The 17,050-nt window shown below is 34.0% G+C and overlaps 1 protein-coding gene across 2 annotated transcripts in view; it reads left to right on the top strand.

Annotated features, from left to right (window-relative positions):
- LOC143084934 (uncharacterized) overlaps window positions 1-17,028 on the top strand; it is a 42,129-nt gene extending 25,101 nt beyond the window's left edge. For both annotated transcript variants that reach the window (XM_076261023.1, XM_076261014.1), the window contains exons 2-3: window positions 5,288-5,485; window positions 16,278-17,028. In XM_076261023.1, coding sequence (XP_076117138.1) covers window positions 5,288-5,485; window positions 16,278-17,023 — 944 coding nt within the window. In that variant the 3' untranslated portion in view covers window positions 17,024-17,028. The remainder of the gene's footprint in view (window positions 1-5,287; window positions 5,486-16,277) is intronic.
- Window positions 17,029-17,050: the final 22 nt, after the last annotated feature.

The raw sequence follows: 17,050 nt of genomic DNA, 5'->3' as shown, positions 1-17,050 counted from the left end.
GCTATTGATGGAAAGTTCATTGTAGGTAAGATGAGGGGGCATGGGACATTTTAGCAAAAAGAAAAAAAGTACATAGGGTCATTTTAGCGCCGACTTCATAGGACATTTTAGCGACGTAAAATTTGGGTTACCTGTATTTTGGATAGGACATTTTTAGCGAAATTTACCTGTGTTTTAATAAGGACATTTCATTGAAATTTTACCTGTAGCATGTGTAGTATCATTTTTGTATTTGTATAAAATTAGTAACATGAGTAATACATATTTAAAAAAATAAGCATATTATTATTTATATGTATAATTTCTAGTTTCACACATGACTTATTAATTGACCAGTTTTGGCCAATTCGTTTTGTGTAATCCTGAACTGAAATGTATGTACCAATTAATTCTTATCTTTTTCGTTGGCTATGGAAGTATTTTTCTATTATATATTTCTTACACGCGTCAAATGTCCCTCAGCATTTGAGATCAATAATTTCTGTAAGAACGACCATGACTTCGTTATCCTAAGAAACTGAAACGTATTGGGGGAACAGAATTGTAGTCCGTGATTGTTTTAGATACAGAGTTGACAAATACTGAAAGTCTTAGTTACAGATTTCAATCGAAATATTATAAGCTGCAGTTAAAATAACACTTATTGTAGTGCTGTGTTTTACTGTTTAAGTCAATATTTTGATATTTTAAACTAATAAGAGTTTTAACCAGTATTTTTAGTGTTTTTTTTTTTTAAATCGAGTGTTTTTAGTACAATGTAAATATGCTACATTACAACTTGAATTATAATACATTAAATTTAGTGCCAGTGCTTCTTATATATTATTTATTCTTATATATGGACCATAATTTGGTATTCGGCTTTTGGTTTCTTTTTGTATCCTTTTTTATAAGTTCTAAAATTTTAACTTTTATTTTGTGGGTTGTGTTGGTGTTAGAATAGTATGAATGGAACAATTGAGTTTTTCGAGAAAAAATTTATACATTTTGATTCACCTTTTACGTGACAGGAAACCAAACAGGAAACCAATCTTTATTTTCTTTATTTTGCACAATATAATTCAAAAGGCATAAATAAACACCATTACTAGTGTTACTTGCTTCATGTTAATATTTAAAATCTTTTTTCAATGTTATATTAAAGTTTTTTTTAAACGTGACAGGAAACCATAAGAAACCGAAAGCATTTTTTTAGTTTTATTTTATTGCAAAATCTGCTTAAAATAATCTGAACAGTATACTTTTTCTTAAAATCCATCTTAAATGTAACAGTATTATAAAACTCCTAAATATGTGCTTGTTTTGAAAACAATTAGTACAATTTATTCAGAATTTTCCATATTTTCTTCATTGATACAGGATACCATAATCGTTGTATCTTGATGTTTTGGCCAAAAAAATATATTTATATTTGGTTTTGAAATTCCAGTTATATAAAATTTATTCCAAATCATTGGCAATGTAAAATTCTTTAAATCCAGTAAAGAAAAAAACTTTTAACTTGGAATTAAAATCTTTAAAATAGGCACCATGTGATATTTGTGACCTGTACACCATCTACATGGTTTCCACATTTTAACCTACTTTAGTGGGCTAAAATCAATAAAGTACTTCCTTTCAAGTCATGCCTGGTAAAAGTTTACTTTTCCTTTGACAAGTTTATTGCATTACTGAAAAGTGTTTGCAGAACATGAATAAAGAAAATAATTAAAAATTGTGACAAAGTTACCAACTTTGTACATTCCTAGTGTAACGGTATATTAACATGCATTTTTCATCTAATTATCTTTATTCACCTAAAATATCCAGTAATATTTACTGCTGAAGCAAAATCAATCCAACGAACATCGGCACCATGATAAGAGACGTAATTTCGATTGAATTTTCCAAGGACCCTTTACATCGTTATTGGGAAACGTAGTGTGTTTAAACGTCGGTCAAATTTGAAATCGATTTTGTCAAGTCATTGGGCATTTATTTTCACACAAGATCATATGTAACATTATGCACATAGGAATAATAATAGACCCCCGGCGCAATCTCTTTGAAAATTGTATTTTCCTTTTTTAAACAAGTCGAAACAAGTCTACAGATTATGTTTGCTAACATCCCGTTGGAAACAAAAACAATGTTTAGAACTAGTATATCGTATGTCCGGCTGTAAGGGCGTGATCACATGTTAGTCACATGTTTCACGTATGACCGGAAATGATTAGAACTTAAGGACAAAAACAATTTTAATAAATAACTGGACTTCTGTTTCGTGTGAAATGTAACGCATAACGATAACGTCATTTTCTTACTTAATTATTACGAAGATCAAAACAAGAATGTAAATCATCTCTGATTTACCTGTTTGAACATCTCGCGAGAGTTCATATTTGCATATTGTTTTTAAGAATTCTATTACAACAAAGCAGATTACATCATCTAAAATTTGCGTTACGAAATCGGACACAAAAATCACGCCACTGTTCTTACATCTGCTACATAAATACTCATAGTTCTCGGCATTTTCTTCTCACTATTCTTATTGGTCGATGTTCTTTGTTATTTGAAAGCAAAAGTTACGAATTTGCCGGTGACGATTATCTATAAATCAGTCAGCGTTATGCTCTTCGGAAGCAAAAAGTAACGCGAGAAACGACACAAAAATACGGTTGTAGAATCTTTGAAATTCGTATATTTCAATTTTTTTTCTAGGGAAGAGTAGCATACACTTGTATATTAATAAAAGTAATGGCATCTTTAGATGTAGTTACAACTTTTCTTACAGTAATTCAAATTTTATCACTTTTCTATAGTTAGGCAGCAACCATTTGATTTTCTGGGGGGGGGGGCTATGGTTTTTTTTGGAAAAAAAAGTTTGTTTCCAGTTTTTGGAGAAAAAAATAATTTGTTTTTGATTCTGAGAAAAAAAAAATGTTTGTTTCACCCTCAGCTGCCACTATATTTAATGCTAAAATTGAAAGAAAAAAATTGTTTTCGACTTGTCGCGAAAAAAATAGATTGTTTTTCGCCGCAGGCGAAAAAAAAATTTTGCACAGAAAAAAAAAACCATAGCCCCCCCCAGAAAATCAAATGGTTGCTGCCTTATAGGAAACGGAGCCCAATAGCAAATTATGGTCCATATATTTATTCCCTGCTAATTTTCCCAAAAATGTCGCTAAAATGTCCTACTATGTTTTTTATTTTCGCTAAATTGTCCTAAAAATCGGCGCTTAAATGTCCTATACTAAGCTGCTAAAACGTCCTTTTGTTTTCGCTAAAATGTCCCATGTAAAATGTTGACATAATCAATTTATATATGTATTCTAGTTTAATTTCATAAACTTTTACAAAATAAATGTAAAGAATTCAAAAAGTAAAACATTTCACCGCTTTTATATCAAATTCCTTCAAAAGTCACATGACCAGTGTCAGCCTCTACCTTAATCCATGTAATTCTATTTTTTTTGTTACGGTTACATCAGCATTATTCCGTAATTAATTGCTGCCCCTTACCTGGATGTAAATCTAACATTTGCGTTATAATTACATTCCTGATGTAACGTTAACAAGTGCCAAGTTAAAAAGTGTAAAAATTTATCAACAACATAATCATTTTCCCATTAACAAATAATCCTGAATTTGCGTTAATATAAAATGCTCTTTCCTGAATCCCATTGTGTTGAGATCATGAAATCCCATCGTTTAATTGTCTCACCTGGCCCGAAGGTTCATGTGAGCTAGCCTATCACTACCACTTGGGGTCTGTCTGTCTTCGTTAGCTTTTTACATTTTAATCTTCCACTAGGAAACCACTGGGACAATTTGGACCAAACTTGGCACCAGGGTCCAATTTACTTTATAAATGTAATGAATTAACGACCCAATCCGCTAACCAAGGCAGCCAACATAGTTTTAACATACATGACATAGGATCCCATGCTGCAAAGGAGAAGATTAAGAAATGGACTGGTTAAATAAAGTGGTTAGTGATTTTTATGAGAGACTGTTCATTGAGATTTTCATATATTAGAGACTGTTCATTGAGATTTTCACACAATAGAGACTGTTCAGTGAGATTTTCATACTTGAGACAGTAAAGTGAGATTTTCATTTTCCAGCTAGGATATTTGTTAATTTAGACGATTTAAAGTTTTCATTCATTTTTCTGATAATTACTTGATTATTTTGCATTCGCACGGCCCCCAGGATGTCCTGAATTAAGCACTGAGACATTAGTTATTGTGCCGCAGTTTCTATGTCATTGCGACATGACGTATCTCTATGGCTTTCTAATGCAACATTAACACTAGTAAGAAGTTATTTAGCTGGTTTAAAGATACATGTAACACTATACGAAATTTTGTTTACAGTATAACTGGCATCCAGTTGCCCCATGAACTGGTAACTTTGATGACGTCAGATGTGTAATTGCAAAACTTTTGATGGTGAAAAATTACGGACAATCTGGTATGAATCTTGCGTTTTTGAACCAAACGTGGCCATAATGCTGTTTCCTTCAGTTTATCCCATGACCCCACCTGGCGACGGCCGCCCTTACTAAAAAAGAAATTGAGCAAAAAATCAATAAAAAATCTTCTGAAACTGCTTGGCCAGTTTGGGTTAAACTTTTGTAGAATGGCCCTTGGATGGTCCCTTTTCAAAATTATACTCAACAAAAAAAGTTTAGCAACATTCAAAGTATAAATTAAGGACATTTTCTGTTGGTTTATATTCTAAATATTTTTTAAAATATGAAGTGAAATCACAAGATGAATATTGCTTGAAGCACACATGAGCTAAACTTTTGTTGACATTTAGTGGTTCCAGTGTTTCCGACATTAAAATTTAACAAAAAATTGCTTTAGCAATTCTCACAGAATGCTTGTTTAAATCAGTTGAGCGATACAGGCTAACCTGAGCCTCTAGTATATGGTCTAAGGCAGCAACCATTTGATTTTCTGGGGGGGGCTATGTTTTTTTTTGGAAAAAAAAGTTTGTTTCCAGTTTTTGGAGAAAAAAATAATTTGTTTTTGATTCTGAGAAAAAAAAAATGTTTGTTTCACCCTCAGCTGCCACTATATTTAATGCTAAAATTGAAAGAAAAAAATTGTTTTCGACTTGTCGCGAAAAAAATAGATTGTTTTTCGCCGCAGGCGAAAAAAAAAGTTTGCACAGAAAAAAAAACCATAGCCCCCCCCAGAAAATCAAATGGTTGCTGCCTAATGTACAGTGAATAGGTATATTTGTATATCATGTAATTTATATTTTGATAAAAAGTTTTCTTTTGTTTTCTTAGAGAAGAACATCGAACATTTAAAGAAGGTCAAAAGTGCAAAGAGTGAAGCAGAAATACAAGCAATCCTTTCCCATCATTTGTTTGTACTGTTAGCTCCTTCAGCAGAATATTTGATTGATGGCCATCACAGTTGGCCTGCAGATTTGAAAAAATGTCCAGCATGTCATGAAGACCTGAATCTTGGGAATACATCTATAGGTAAGATTTTTGTTGAGATGATTCACGTGAGCTTTGCAATCCCTTGTCTTTTTTCTTAATAGTTAATTAAAAAGAAAGACTTCTAAAAAACCATCAGATCAGTATAATCTGTAGTTTGCCTTATTATACCCCCCGCAAATGAAGTTTGTCTGTCTGTCCGTCCGTCCATCCATCCGTCTGTCCCGTTTCATGTCCGGGGCAAAACTTTTGTACCGTAGCACCTAGGATTATCAAACTTGGTATGTGGATGCATCATATGCATGGGAAGGCGATGAGTCATGTACCAAATTTAGGTCATTGTGACCTTGACTTTGACCTTTATAATAGTAAAACCTTGTCAATTTTGTGTCCAGAGCTGAGCAGAACTTTTGTACCGTAGCACCTAGGATTTTTAACTGGGATTTTACGAATGTAAAAATCGGCTATCAGATTGGCAAGGTATGACAGGCAGGCGAGCGGGCGGGCGTATATAGGTATACTGTGGATTCATTTATTTTCGTGGGTATCAATTTTCGTGGATAGAGAAAAAAAGACGTTTCGTGGTATATGTAAATTCGTGGATCGCTGTTTTCAACAACAAAAAATTAGATACGTAATTCGTGGATTTCTTTTTGATTTAGGAGATCATATAACCTCCTTGGTTTGATCAATAATAAAACAAAACAAAAAAAGAAGGAATTCATTGAAAAAGCTCGCTTGGTCATTCTAGGTTAAAGTGTTCATTGATAACTTCGATTACAATAATGGACAGAGACAACTAATTATTTGTTTGTTTTACAATTTATAAATTCTGGTCTGAATTCTATAAGGCATTCAAAACTTAATGATTGAAAGCTCATTTCCCTAATCATGATATAATACACAGTGATATAAGTATAAGGTGTGAAAATAAATGTTCCTGTCATAAACAATATTACCTACGGGCAATATCCCCGTACTTAATCCTATTGATGTTTAATCACTGGTAAACCAAACTATGACACGGTAATTAACAACTTGCAGTTATTTTCCATTCACAGTTTTAATCAATTTTAAAAAGTAAATGATCACTGATATTAAATATATTTATTATAGATTTAATCAAAATACTTGTATCTTCTTTCAATAAAAAACACGTGTTATGTTACAATGTTTATCGCTAGTCAACACTATACTAGAACTGCATAACATAACCGGAAATAAACATCCGACTCAATACACATTTCTCGGGATTATTCTTCGTTGAATTCTTAAATTCGTGGTTTGCTGTTACCCACGAAATCCACGAAAATTGGTATACCACGAATAAAAATGAATCCACAGTATATACCACTATTTATGAGTATACCATGTATATATAGGAATCACCTAGTCTGTCGGAGCAGTACTTTTGTACCATAGCACCTAGGATTATCAATTTTGGTATATGGATGCATCATGGGAAGGTGATGTGTCTCATACTAAACTTAGATCACGGTGACCTTGACTTTGACCTTTGACCTTTATGATAGTAAAGCCTTGCCCACTTCGTGTCTTGTGCAGATTTTTTTTACAGTACTGTAGCACCCAGGACTATCGAACTTGGTGTATGGATGCATCATCGAAATGCGATGTGTCAAGTACCAAATCTAGGTCACTATAGATATAGCTATGACCTTGACTTTGACCATTGACCTTTATGATAGTAAAATTTGCCCACTTCGTGTCTTGTGCAGAACTTTTGTGCCATAGCACCTAGGATTGTCAAACTTAGTGTGTTGATGCATCATGCAAAGGCGATGTGTTGTGTACTAAATCAAGGTCACTGTGACCTTGACTTTGACACTTATGATAGTACCACTGTAGCACCTAGGATAATTAAACTTGATATATGGATGCATTATACAAATATGATGTGTCATGTACCAAATTTAGGTCACTTTGATCTTTGACCTACTTTAGTATATGGTAGTAAAATGTCATCCACTTCGTGTCTCTAATTGTGTAAGCTTGTTTTCTTCATTTCATAGTTGTATTGTAGAGCCTAGGTGGGTAAATCATTGAAATTTGAACTACTTGCTGTATTTTAATATCTGATGTAAGTCATCTGACTAATGGGGCTTGGCAGATGAAGGAGCATTGGGTATACATAATGAGCTGTGCTGATAGTCTCTAGTTATAGGTAGGGCAAAATCCAAAAAATTGTTGACATACTTTTCCGGTTTTACCAACCCAGATAACTTTCACCCATGTTCTTATATAGAAGTAAAAAATTGTGGCAAAAATTAACTGACTCACACTATCGATTATTGTTATGTGTATTTTTGGAAAAATCTGGATTTCAAGTGTTAATTTCAAGGTTTTGCCATAAGTAGAAAATAAGAAGTTATTTGTTGGAAGTTGGAGCATCTGTATCCCATGGACACATCCTTCTTAGATTTTAAGCTCACCTGACCTGACCCAAAGGTTAAATGTAAGAACATGAGATGCAAAATTCCCAAGTTAGGGTGTTTCAACTGTTTGAGGGAAATTTCTAAATTGAAGGGTTTGGGTCTTATTTTAATAAAAGGTAGAAAAAGCCCTGTTAGGTTGTCCCCTTTCAGAATTGTGTCTGATGATTCCATCCGCCAACCAAGGCAGTCAACATCAGCCGACATAGTTTTATCATAGGACCCTAATTTGTACAAAAATTGAACTTGACCTTCATTTATATAGTAGGAAATAACATTAAAATTTTAAAAAGCTATGCAGTGTTCATTCCAGGCCGCGCCCTTGCGCCATTGATGCATAATTTCCACCCATGGCGCAAAGAAAACGTGCCACTTGCGCCTGTCGGGCGCGTCGTTTTTCCGTAGTCCACAATAGGAAACTTCCGGATTTTTTTCATGGTCTTCCCTGTCATTGTTCTCAGTGTTTTTATACAAGAGACCTTTCTATTAAATTTAATCATGGCTGATAAACGAAAACGAAAGTTGCTTTGAAATCTATGTTTTCCTTAATGTTTAAAGGATGCTACCGGTTAAATTGTTGATCAAGAAGTGGCAGAAGACTCTCGAATGATAAACAACACTAAAAGCGGTGATACGAGAAAATTAAACCGAATACCAGTGCAGACGTGATTGATTTACGATGCGAAACTTATGAAATGTGACCATTGTGCAATTATTATATGATAAACAAGGCAATGCTTTCGCTAACGAGACGAACAATATTCCAGGACAAGTTACAAGTACATCAATGATTCAATAAATGATTTTTTTTATAAAGAAATGAAAGCAACATTTACAAACAAAACAACTAATAAAAAGTATAATTTTGTTATATAAAATCTATTTATAAGTGCCTACAGGAAGGAAACAACTGTTTGCTTTTTGCACTGATATTAATGAGATTTTGGTCAAATTTCATGACCCACCCATTTCAGTAGATGGCCCCTAGATTAACTGCCAAAAGGGCCTTTGACCCTTCAATCTGAAATTCTGGAATGAACACTGGCTATGTAATGGCGTTCTCTTTATATCATCTTGAAACGAACAGTGTGACAGACGAAAGCATGGACAGACAGACAGACGATGGACATGTGGATCACTATATACCCCTTCCCTAGGGAGAGGGGGTAAAATAAACATGCCCCAAAAATGAAATTTTCTCTGTATTGATACAATGAGCACCAAAAGCAGTACTGCAGATGCACAGAGTTTACATACAAATATATCACAAATTTATGTCAAATTTACGTCACACTAGGAAAATGATCAACCTGTTTTAAGTGACCACCTGTCTTATGTGACCTAATATCAAACTTCCCTTCGAAGGTCACACAAGACAGGTACATGTAGTGACTGTCTGTCAGCTGACAGCTACCATCTTGGATGCAGGTCAAGGTCATCAAATATAATTCTGAAAGGAGACTGCCTCAACATTGGAGATAATGTTCAAAATAAACTTAAGCATGTCGGCCCAACGATCTAGTCGGTCTACATATTGCTATTCTTCCGTTTCTCTGGGGTTTTTTGGGGTTTTTTTTCCACCTAATTTTGTCCGGAGCAGTTCTCTGGAACCATAAGCCAAACTCTATAATGGGTTGGCATGAAGCAAGATGCCAATGCCTAGTTGTGCACCTGGGATCTGGAATATTCAAAATGGCTACCGTTGCCATGGAAACCGCAAAAATATGCAAAAATCAAAAGATGCTTCAATCTTAATGGAACTTTATATAATTGTGTCTCGTCATGCACACATGTCAAGTTGGTCCTTGGAATTTCCAACATGGCTGCCATTACCATGGAAACCGAAGATAAAAGATTTTTGAAAAATGTTCAAAACTTATTCAAACTTTGCAGAAATGTTACTATTCATAATAGAAGGTTGGCATGAAGCAAGATACCAATGCCAAGTTGTATGCCTGGGTCTGGAATTTTCAAAATGGTTACGGTTGCAATGGAAACCACACAGAAATATTCGAAATTTTGAAAGATGCTCCAATCTTGATAAAACTTTACAGAAATGTGAATTGTCATGCATACATGTCAAACTGGTCCTTGGAATTTTCAAAATGGCTGCCGTTACCATGGAAACCGAAAATAAAAAAAAAATGAAAAATGTTCAAGACTGGCTGAAACTTTTTAGAAATGTTACTTTTCATTCATATTTTTTAAGTCAGTGTATGGGAAATCTAAAGTGGCTGCCATTACCATGGAAACAGGCCGGGCTGACATTAGCTATTTCTAGTTTTTTTCCCTTTTTTTTCCACCAAATTTTGTCCATCGCAGTTCTCTGGAACCATAAGTCATAGAATATAAGAGGTTGGCATGAAGTAAGATGCCAATGCCTAGTTGTGCACCTGGGGTCTGGAATTTTCAAAATGGCTGCTGTTGCCATGGAACCTGCAAAAATATGCAAAATTTAAAAGATGCTTCAATCTTCATAAAACTTTACACTTATATGTCTTGTCATGAATACATGTCCAGTTGGTCCTTGGAATTTCCAAAATGGCTGCCATTACCATGGAAACAGATAATTAAAGATTTTTGAAAATTGTTCAAAACTGATTTATATTAGAAGTTTGACATGAAGTAAGAGACCAATGCCTAGTTGAGCACTTTGGTCCTGGAATTTTCAAAATGGATATTGTTGTCATGGAAACTGCAAAAATATGCAAAATTTAAAATCTGCTACATGTACAATGTTTATAAAACTTTACATAAATGGGTCTTGTCATGCATACATGTCCATTTGGTACCAGGAATTTTCAAAATTGTTGCCGTTACCATGGAAACAAAAATTTAAAGATTTTTATACGACCTCAAAAATTTGCGGTCGTATATTGTTATCGCCCATGGCGTCGTCGGCGGCGGCATCGGTGTCCAGATTTGTGGTTTTCGGACGATAACTTGAGTTCTGATTTAGCATTGAATGCTATGAAATTTTAACACAAGGTATAAAACCACAAAATACAGCTTGGGATTGTTTTTGGGGGTTATGCCCAGCCGGTTCCTGAAATAGGGGCCAAAAGGGGAAAAATAAGTGTTTATATTAATTTTGATGTGGAGGACTTATTTTTTGTTCAATTTTAATGAAATTTTTTTCATAATGTTCCTTATGAAATTCTGCATTGGCAGTTTGTCAACGGATTTAACGTAGCCTTTACCGTTTCCGAGCTATTAGCGGCCAAAGTGGTGCTAAATCCCCAAAAACAAACTTTTTTATTTCTTGTCTGATTTCAACTGTTTTTTTATGAAATTTTTGAAACAGGGAATTTTCACCAATTTGAGCTACAAGGGGCTGAAAGGGGCTAAAAAGGACTTCTCCTTTTTGTTCGCCAAATTTTTATTTTTCATCTTATTTTGGTTTTGTTTTTTTTCATTATGTTCCTTATGAAATTCCGCACTGGTGATATCGTTACGGATTTAACGTAGCTTTTACCGTTTCCGAGCTATAAGGGGCCAAAGAGGTGCTAAATCCCTCAAAACGAAATTTTTTTTATTTCTCCTCCGATTTCAACGGGTTTTTTTCTCTGGATTCCTTATAAAATTGCTGACATAGGGAATTTTCACCATGACAAGACAGTCACACATTGAATGATACATAGGGTTGGTGTCCCCGGGGTCATCCCAACCACGCCCACTTTGAAAATGATTGAATAACTTGAAAACGATGAGATTCCCACCCCTAAACCATATATTTTCTTGTTCTCATGACAAAACGCATTGAATGATCTATATGATTGGCCCAAAAATATAAATGTGTTTTTTACAATATATTCAACTTGGATAATAAGTCCAACATGTTAATGTGTCAAAAACTAATCTTGTGTCCACCTTTTCCCCAGAAATTTTTGGGTTTGTTTGGGAGACTTTCGTAACAGCATCCTGTTACAATGATCACTTGTCTTATTTTGGATTTGTTTTTTTCATTATATTCCTTATGAACTTCTGCACCGGCAGAGTTTAATGGATTTACTATAGCTTTTACCGTTTTTAAGCTATTAGGGGCCAAAGTGGTCTTAAATAAAAAAAAAAAACTTTTTTATTTCTTGTCCGACTGCAATCTATGGTTTTTTTTCTTTGGATTTCTTATGGAACTTCCAATGCGAAAAATTTCTCAGGTTTGAGCTAGGACTTATGGTTTATTAGCTACACTACAGCTCAGGTGGACTTTGACATTTCCACCTGCCCACCGTGGGCATCCCACTCTTGCCCACTCCAATTTAAATTCAAATTTTGCAGAATTATTGAATGAGAGAGCTTCAGTGTTTATTTCAGGGCAAAGTTATATGCTAGTCTAATTCTTAAAACTGAGAAATAGCATGTCCACTCCATAGGGTGGGCATGGTGGACAAGCTGGAAGTTTTGCCCACTCTGTGCCCACTCCCACTGTGGACGGGTGGACATGTCAAAATCCACCTGAACTGTAGTGAACAAGGGGCTTAAAAGGGCCAAAATTGACTTTTGTCAAATTTTTGTTTTTCATCCTATTTTGGTTTTGTTTTTTAGCTCACCTGTCCCAAAGGGACAAGTGAGCTTATGCCATCACTTGGCGTCCGTCGTCGTCTGTCGTCCGTCGTCTGTCGTCGTCTGTCGTCGTAAACTATTTCAAGAATCTTCTCCTCTGAAACTACTGGGCCAAATACTTTCAAACTTTAACTGAATGTTCCCTAGGGTATCTTATTTATAAATTGTATCCGAAGTTTTGATCTATCAACAAACATGGTCGCCATTGCTAAAAATAGAACATAGGGGTCAAATGCAGTTTTTGGCTTATAACTCAAAAACCAAAGCATTTAGAGCAAATCTGACATGGGGTAATATTGTTTATCAGGTCAAGATCTATCTGCCCTGAAATTTTCAGATGAATCAGACAACCTGTTGTTGGGTTACTGCCCCTGAATTGGTAATTTTAAAGAAATTTTGCTGTTTTTGGTTATTATCTTGAATATTATTATAGATAGAGATAAACTGTAAACAACAATAATGTTCAGCAAAGTAAGATTTACAAATAAGTCAACATGACGGAAATGGTCAGTTGACCCCTTTAGGAGTTATTGCCCTTTATAGTCAATTTTTAACCATTTTTTCGTAAATCTTAGTAATCTTTTACAAAAATCTTCTCCTCTGAAACTACTGGGCCAAATACTTCCAAACTTTAACTGAATGTTCCTTAGGGTATCTAGTTTGTAAATTGTATCAGAAGTTATGATCTATCAACAAACATGGTCGCCATTGCTAAAAATAGAACATAGGGGTCAAATGCAGTTTTTGGCTTATAACTAAAAAACCAAAGCATTTAGAGCAAATCTGACGTTGGGTAATATTGTTTATCAGGTCAAGATCTATCTGCCCTGAAATTTTCAGATGAATCAGACAACCTGTTGTTGGGTTGCTGCCCCTGAATTGATAATTTTAAGGAAATTTTGCTGTTTTTGTTTATTATCTTGAATATAATTATAGATAGAAATAAACTGTAAACAGCAATAATGTTCAGCAAAGTAAGGTCTTCAATTAAGTCAATTTGACTAAAATTGTCAATTGACCCCTTAAGGAGTTATTGCCCTTTAAAGACTTTTTTCACAATTTGTTCATCATGTTGACTTACTTTAAAAAATCTTCTCCTTTGAAACTGCTGTATCAATTTCAGCCAAACTTAGGCTAAATGAGTTTCAGAGTATCTAGTATAAATTTTATATTTTATTTCCTTGTATGTCAAGAAACATAGCTCCTATGGCTAAAATAGAACATAGGAGAAAATGATTATTTTTTTTGGCTTTTGAAGAAAATAGGACGATCCAAAAAACATTTAAATAAATTGAAAAGCCAAAATAATCATTGATGAGAGATTTAACCAAAAGAATTAAGGTGAGCAATTCAGGCTCTTGAGAGCCTCTTGTTTCATTTTGTTCCTTACGAACTTTTTTTATTTCTCGTCCGTTTTCAACATATTTTTTTTAGTTTGGATTCCGTATGAAATTTCCAACCCGTTTGATTCTTTCCAAATTTGAGCTGGGACTTAAGGTTTCCCAGCTACAAGGGTCTTAATTTCTGTGTCCAGCATATTACTGTGTCCAGCTAATTACTGTATCCAGCAAATTACTGTGTCAAGCATATTATTGTGTCCACTTTAGTAGTGTGTCAATGCTTGCCCAAATGAACACTTGTCGACCACTGCGGTCGTATCATGCTCCGCTCGGCGGAGCTTTTCATTCAGATTGGTTATAAGGAGGGATACTATTTACAAATGAAATTTTCTTTTGGGTATGGGGATTCTTGGTACATTAATATGTCATACATGTGGCTAAGTATTCAGTAAAGTGCTGTTTCAATGGGTGTCCCAGAAAAATGCATTTTTTTCATATTTTAAATTATTTTGAGTTTTAATGCTGGTAGCAAATTAATTCACTGCATGATGAAGAGATAATATAAACAGTCTCATATGAAAAGTTTATTGTTGAATAAAGTATTTTATAAATGAAGTGTTGAATTCCCTATTTTTTGCATGCTTATTTTGTGACATGGTCGAATGACCCAAAATCAAAATTGTTTTATTAACCTTTTTGTATGAATGGCAACTAGGTAAAAAGGATTTTCAGGTAAAACAATAGGGTTGGCAAGGTTAAGGACACTAAAACATGAAAAATCATCGAAAAATAAGGATTAAAAACAATTTTAAATGGTCATGTTGTTGGACTAACATTTTCTGTCTTCTTCCTATGTGAAAATGAAATATAAGTTATGTAACAATAGAGGGCAATTAGATGCACAAAATATCTTGAGGCTTGAGCTTATTAACTAAAATGTGATAATTCATCATGAAGTTACAGCAGAAAGTTTTATTTTTTTCAGGAATTGTCATTAAAGTTTACTCTTGAAAAATCTGTCCAACCGTTACGGGCGAAAATTTCAATTTTCATTTGCAAGTTGCCAACTCAGTTTAAGTTTTTTTTAATGTTTATGACAACAAATTTTACGACAATCGCGATGTGCATACGGTATTGCTGTCAACTGTTCCTTTTTACTTGAGGTCAACGACATTGAAGGGGTGAACACTCTTTCTGTCCAACCAAGAGATGGAATTAGTTACATCCAACATTTGTCCAAAAAAATGTTACGTCCAACATCCAAGATATTCTCTAAAATGGCTACCACAAGTCACAGAATCAATTTCGCTTCTACTTTGACAATTATTTTACCTTAAATACTACCATATAAATGAAAAATAAAGAGGTTTTAAACTGTTGACAGTCTAAATTTGACCTAATTTTGAAAATTAGGACGTAACAAGAGTCCATTAATTTTCTGTTGGACGAACCGTAGGTCAAAATCTTCTAATGTCGGACGTAACAGCTTTTTAAAAGTAAAAAGAACCTTGTTAACAACTAACAAGTCCACATAAACTAAAAAATAGTTCTCAGACCCTTCCTAGTCTCTTCTTAAGAAGTGCCCATTTTTAAATTCCCATTAGGATCAGTAAATTAATGAATTCTGTCCTATGTTAGTCCGACAGGGAATATAATCTGTCCTATGTTTGTTCTACAGTTTTTTATGGTTTTGTTTTACCCATTTATTTAATAATGAACCATTTTACCTCTTGCTGAGGAACACCAGCTGTAGATATTAGTATAAACAGCATAGTTTTGATTTTGTTTTTGACTTTCAATGATGCAAATGGAACAAATTCTCATCCAAAAATGCCGTTTGTCCGACATATTTTAAGATTTTTCCAACTTATAAGTTAGTTTTTGAAAAATTTAACAAAATGATATATTTTAATTGAAGATCTTATGAACTGTCAGAGAAAAATTGATATATTTATTAACTAGGCCTTCATATAAAAGGAAAATATTCAATTTTTCAATGTCCTGTTACGTCCAACATAACCTCTGTCCAACATGCTATTTAGGTCTAATTTTATGTTTTCTGACTAAATAACTATCTTTTTACATGTAAAACCCTAAACTAGAACCATTCTCCTTTCAGAAAATCATGTTATTAAGATTGAAACAGCTACTTTTAAAATCATACATGTTGTCACACACTAACAACACTATACTGAATACTTAGCCATGTAACATTATACAACTCAAAAAAAAAAAAGAAATTTCTTAGCACTTTGATGAAACGATACATGCATGTTATGGCAAAACAAATAGTGGAAATCCATGAATCTGCTTACAGAAATAAACACAAAATAATTCTGCGATATAAAAAAAAAATTCAGAGTCAAACTGAAGGAGCGTAAAGCAGTCAACAGCAAATAAACAAACCTATTTTCAATTTAGACCTTAGACAGTTTGGTGGTTAAGGGTTTTTTTAAACTCCAGATTATTGTTTCTTTTAAGGACATCACAAAGTTTGGTATGGTTTTCCTGATATCATAGTTAATAAAACTACTGTCAAAGTTAAAAAAGATGAAGATGAGAGCATTGAAGATGAAGAAACTCAAGACTATGAGTGGAGAGAACCTGATGCAAAAAGGTTAAAAGTCACGAATGATAAACAGAATGAAATGGGAGCTGGTGGGGAAGGCTCAAATTTAAGCCCTGATGTATTCACTACAAGCATTGAGGTGAAAAAAGATCAGGGATTTGCCAATGAAAAGAATTTGATACAGACTTTTGCTCAAACTATTACAAATGCTTTTTATCAGTCAAAACTGAATCCAAAGCTGAACAATCTCTGTATTCCATCTTTCTTAGTCTCAAATGTTAAACTAAGAATTATGATGTACAACTGCACACAAGACAGACTCTACATGTCTGAAAACATGGCTCTCTGGAATAAGGATGAAAGTCTGAATGTTGGAACAGTCATTTGTATATGGTTGGTGTTAAATTTTGAAAACTTCCAAAACTGTGTTTCAGCAGAAGATCTTGAAGCTGTTGGGCTTAAAAAGTCAACCTTTCAGGAAAAACTGCCTGGTGATATTCTTGCAATATATCAAGATGAACTAAGTAGATACTTGCCAATAAAAAAAGTAAAAAAAGAGGAGCAACCACCAAAGACAGCTTTTGACCTACCGATGTCTAAGTATGCCCAAAATGTGGTGCAAAAGTTGGCTGGAATGGCTCATCGTTACTTTACATAAGTCCATTATTTCCACTGTGTATATATC

Source organism: Mytilus galloprovincialis, chromosome 1 (assembly GCF_965363235.1).
Source record: "Mytilus galloprovincialis chromosome 1, xbMytGall1.hap1.1, whole genome shotgun sequence".
Lineage (NCBI taxonomy): Eukaryota > Metazoa > Mollusca > Bivalvia > Mytilida > Mytilidae > Mytilus > Mytilus galloprovincialis.
This window is presented reverse-complemented; position numbering and strand designations above follow the sequence as displayed.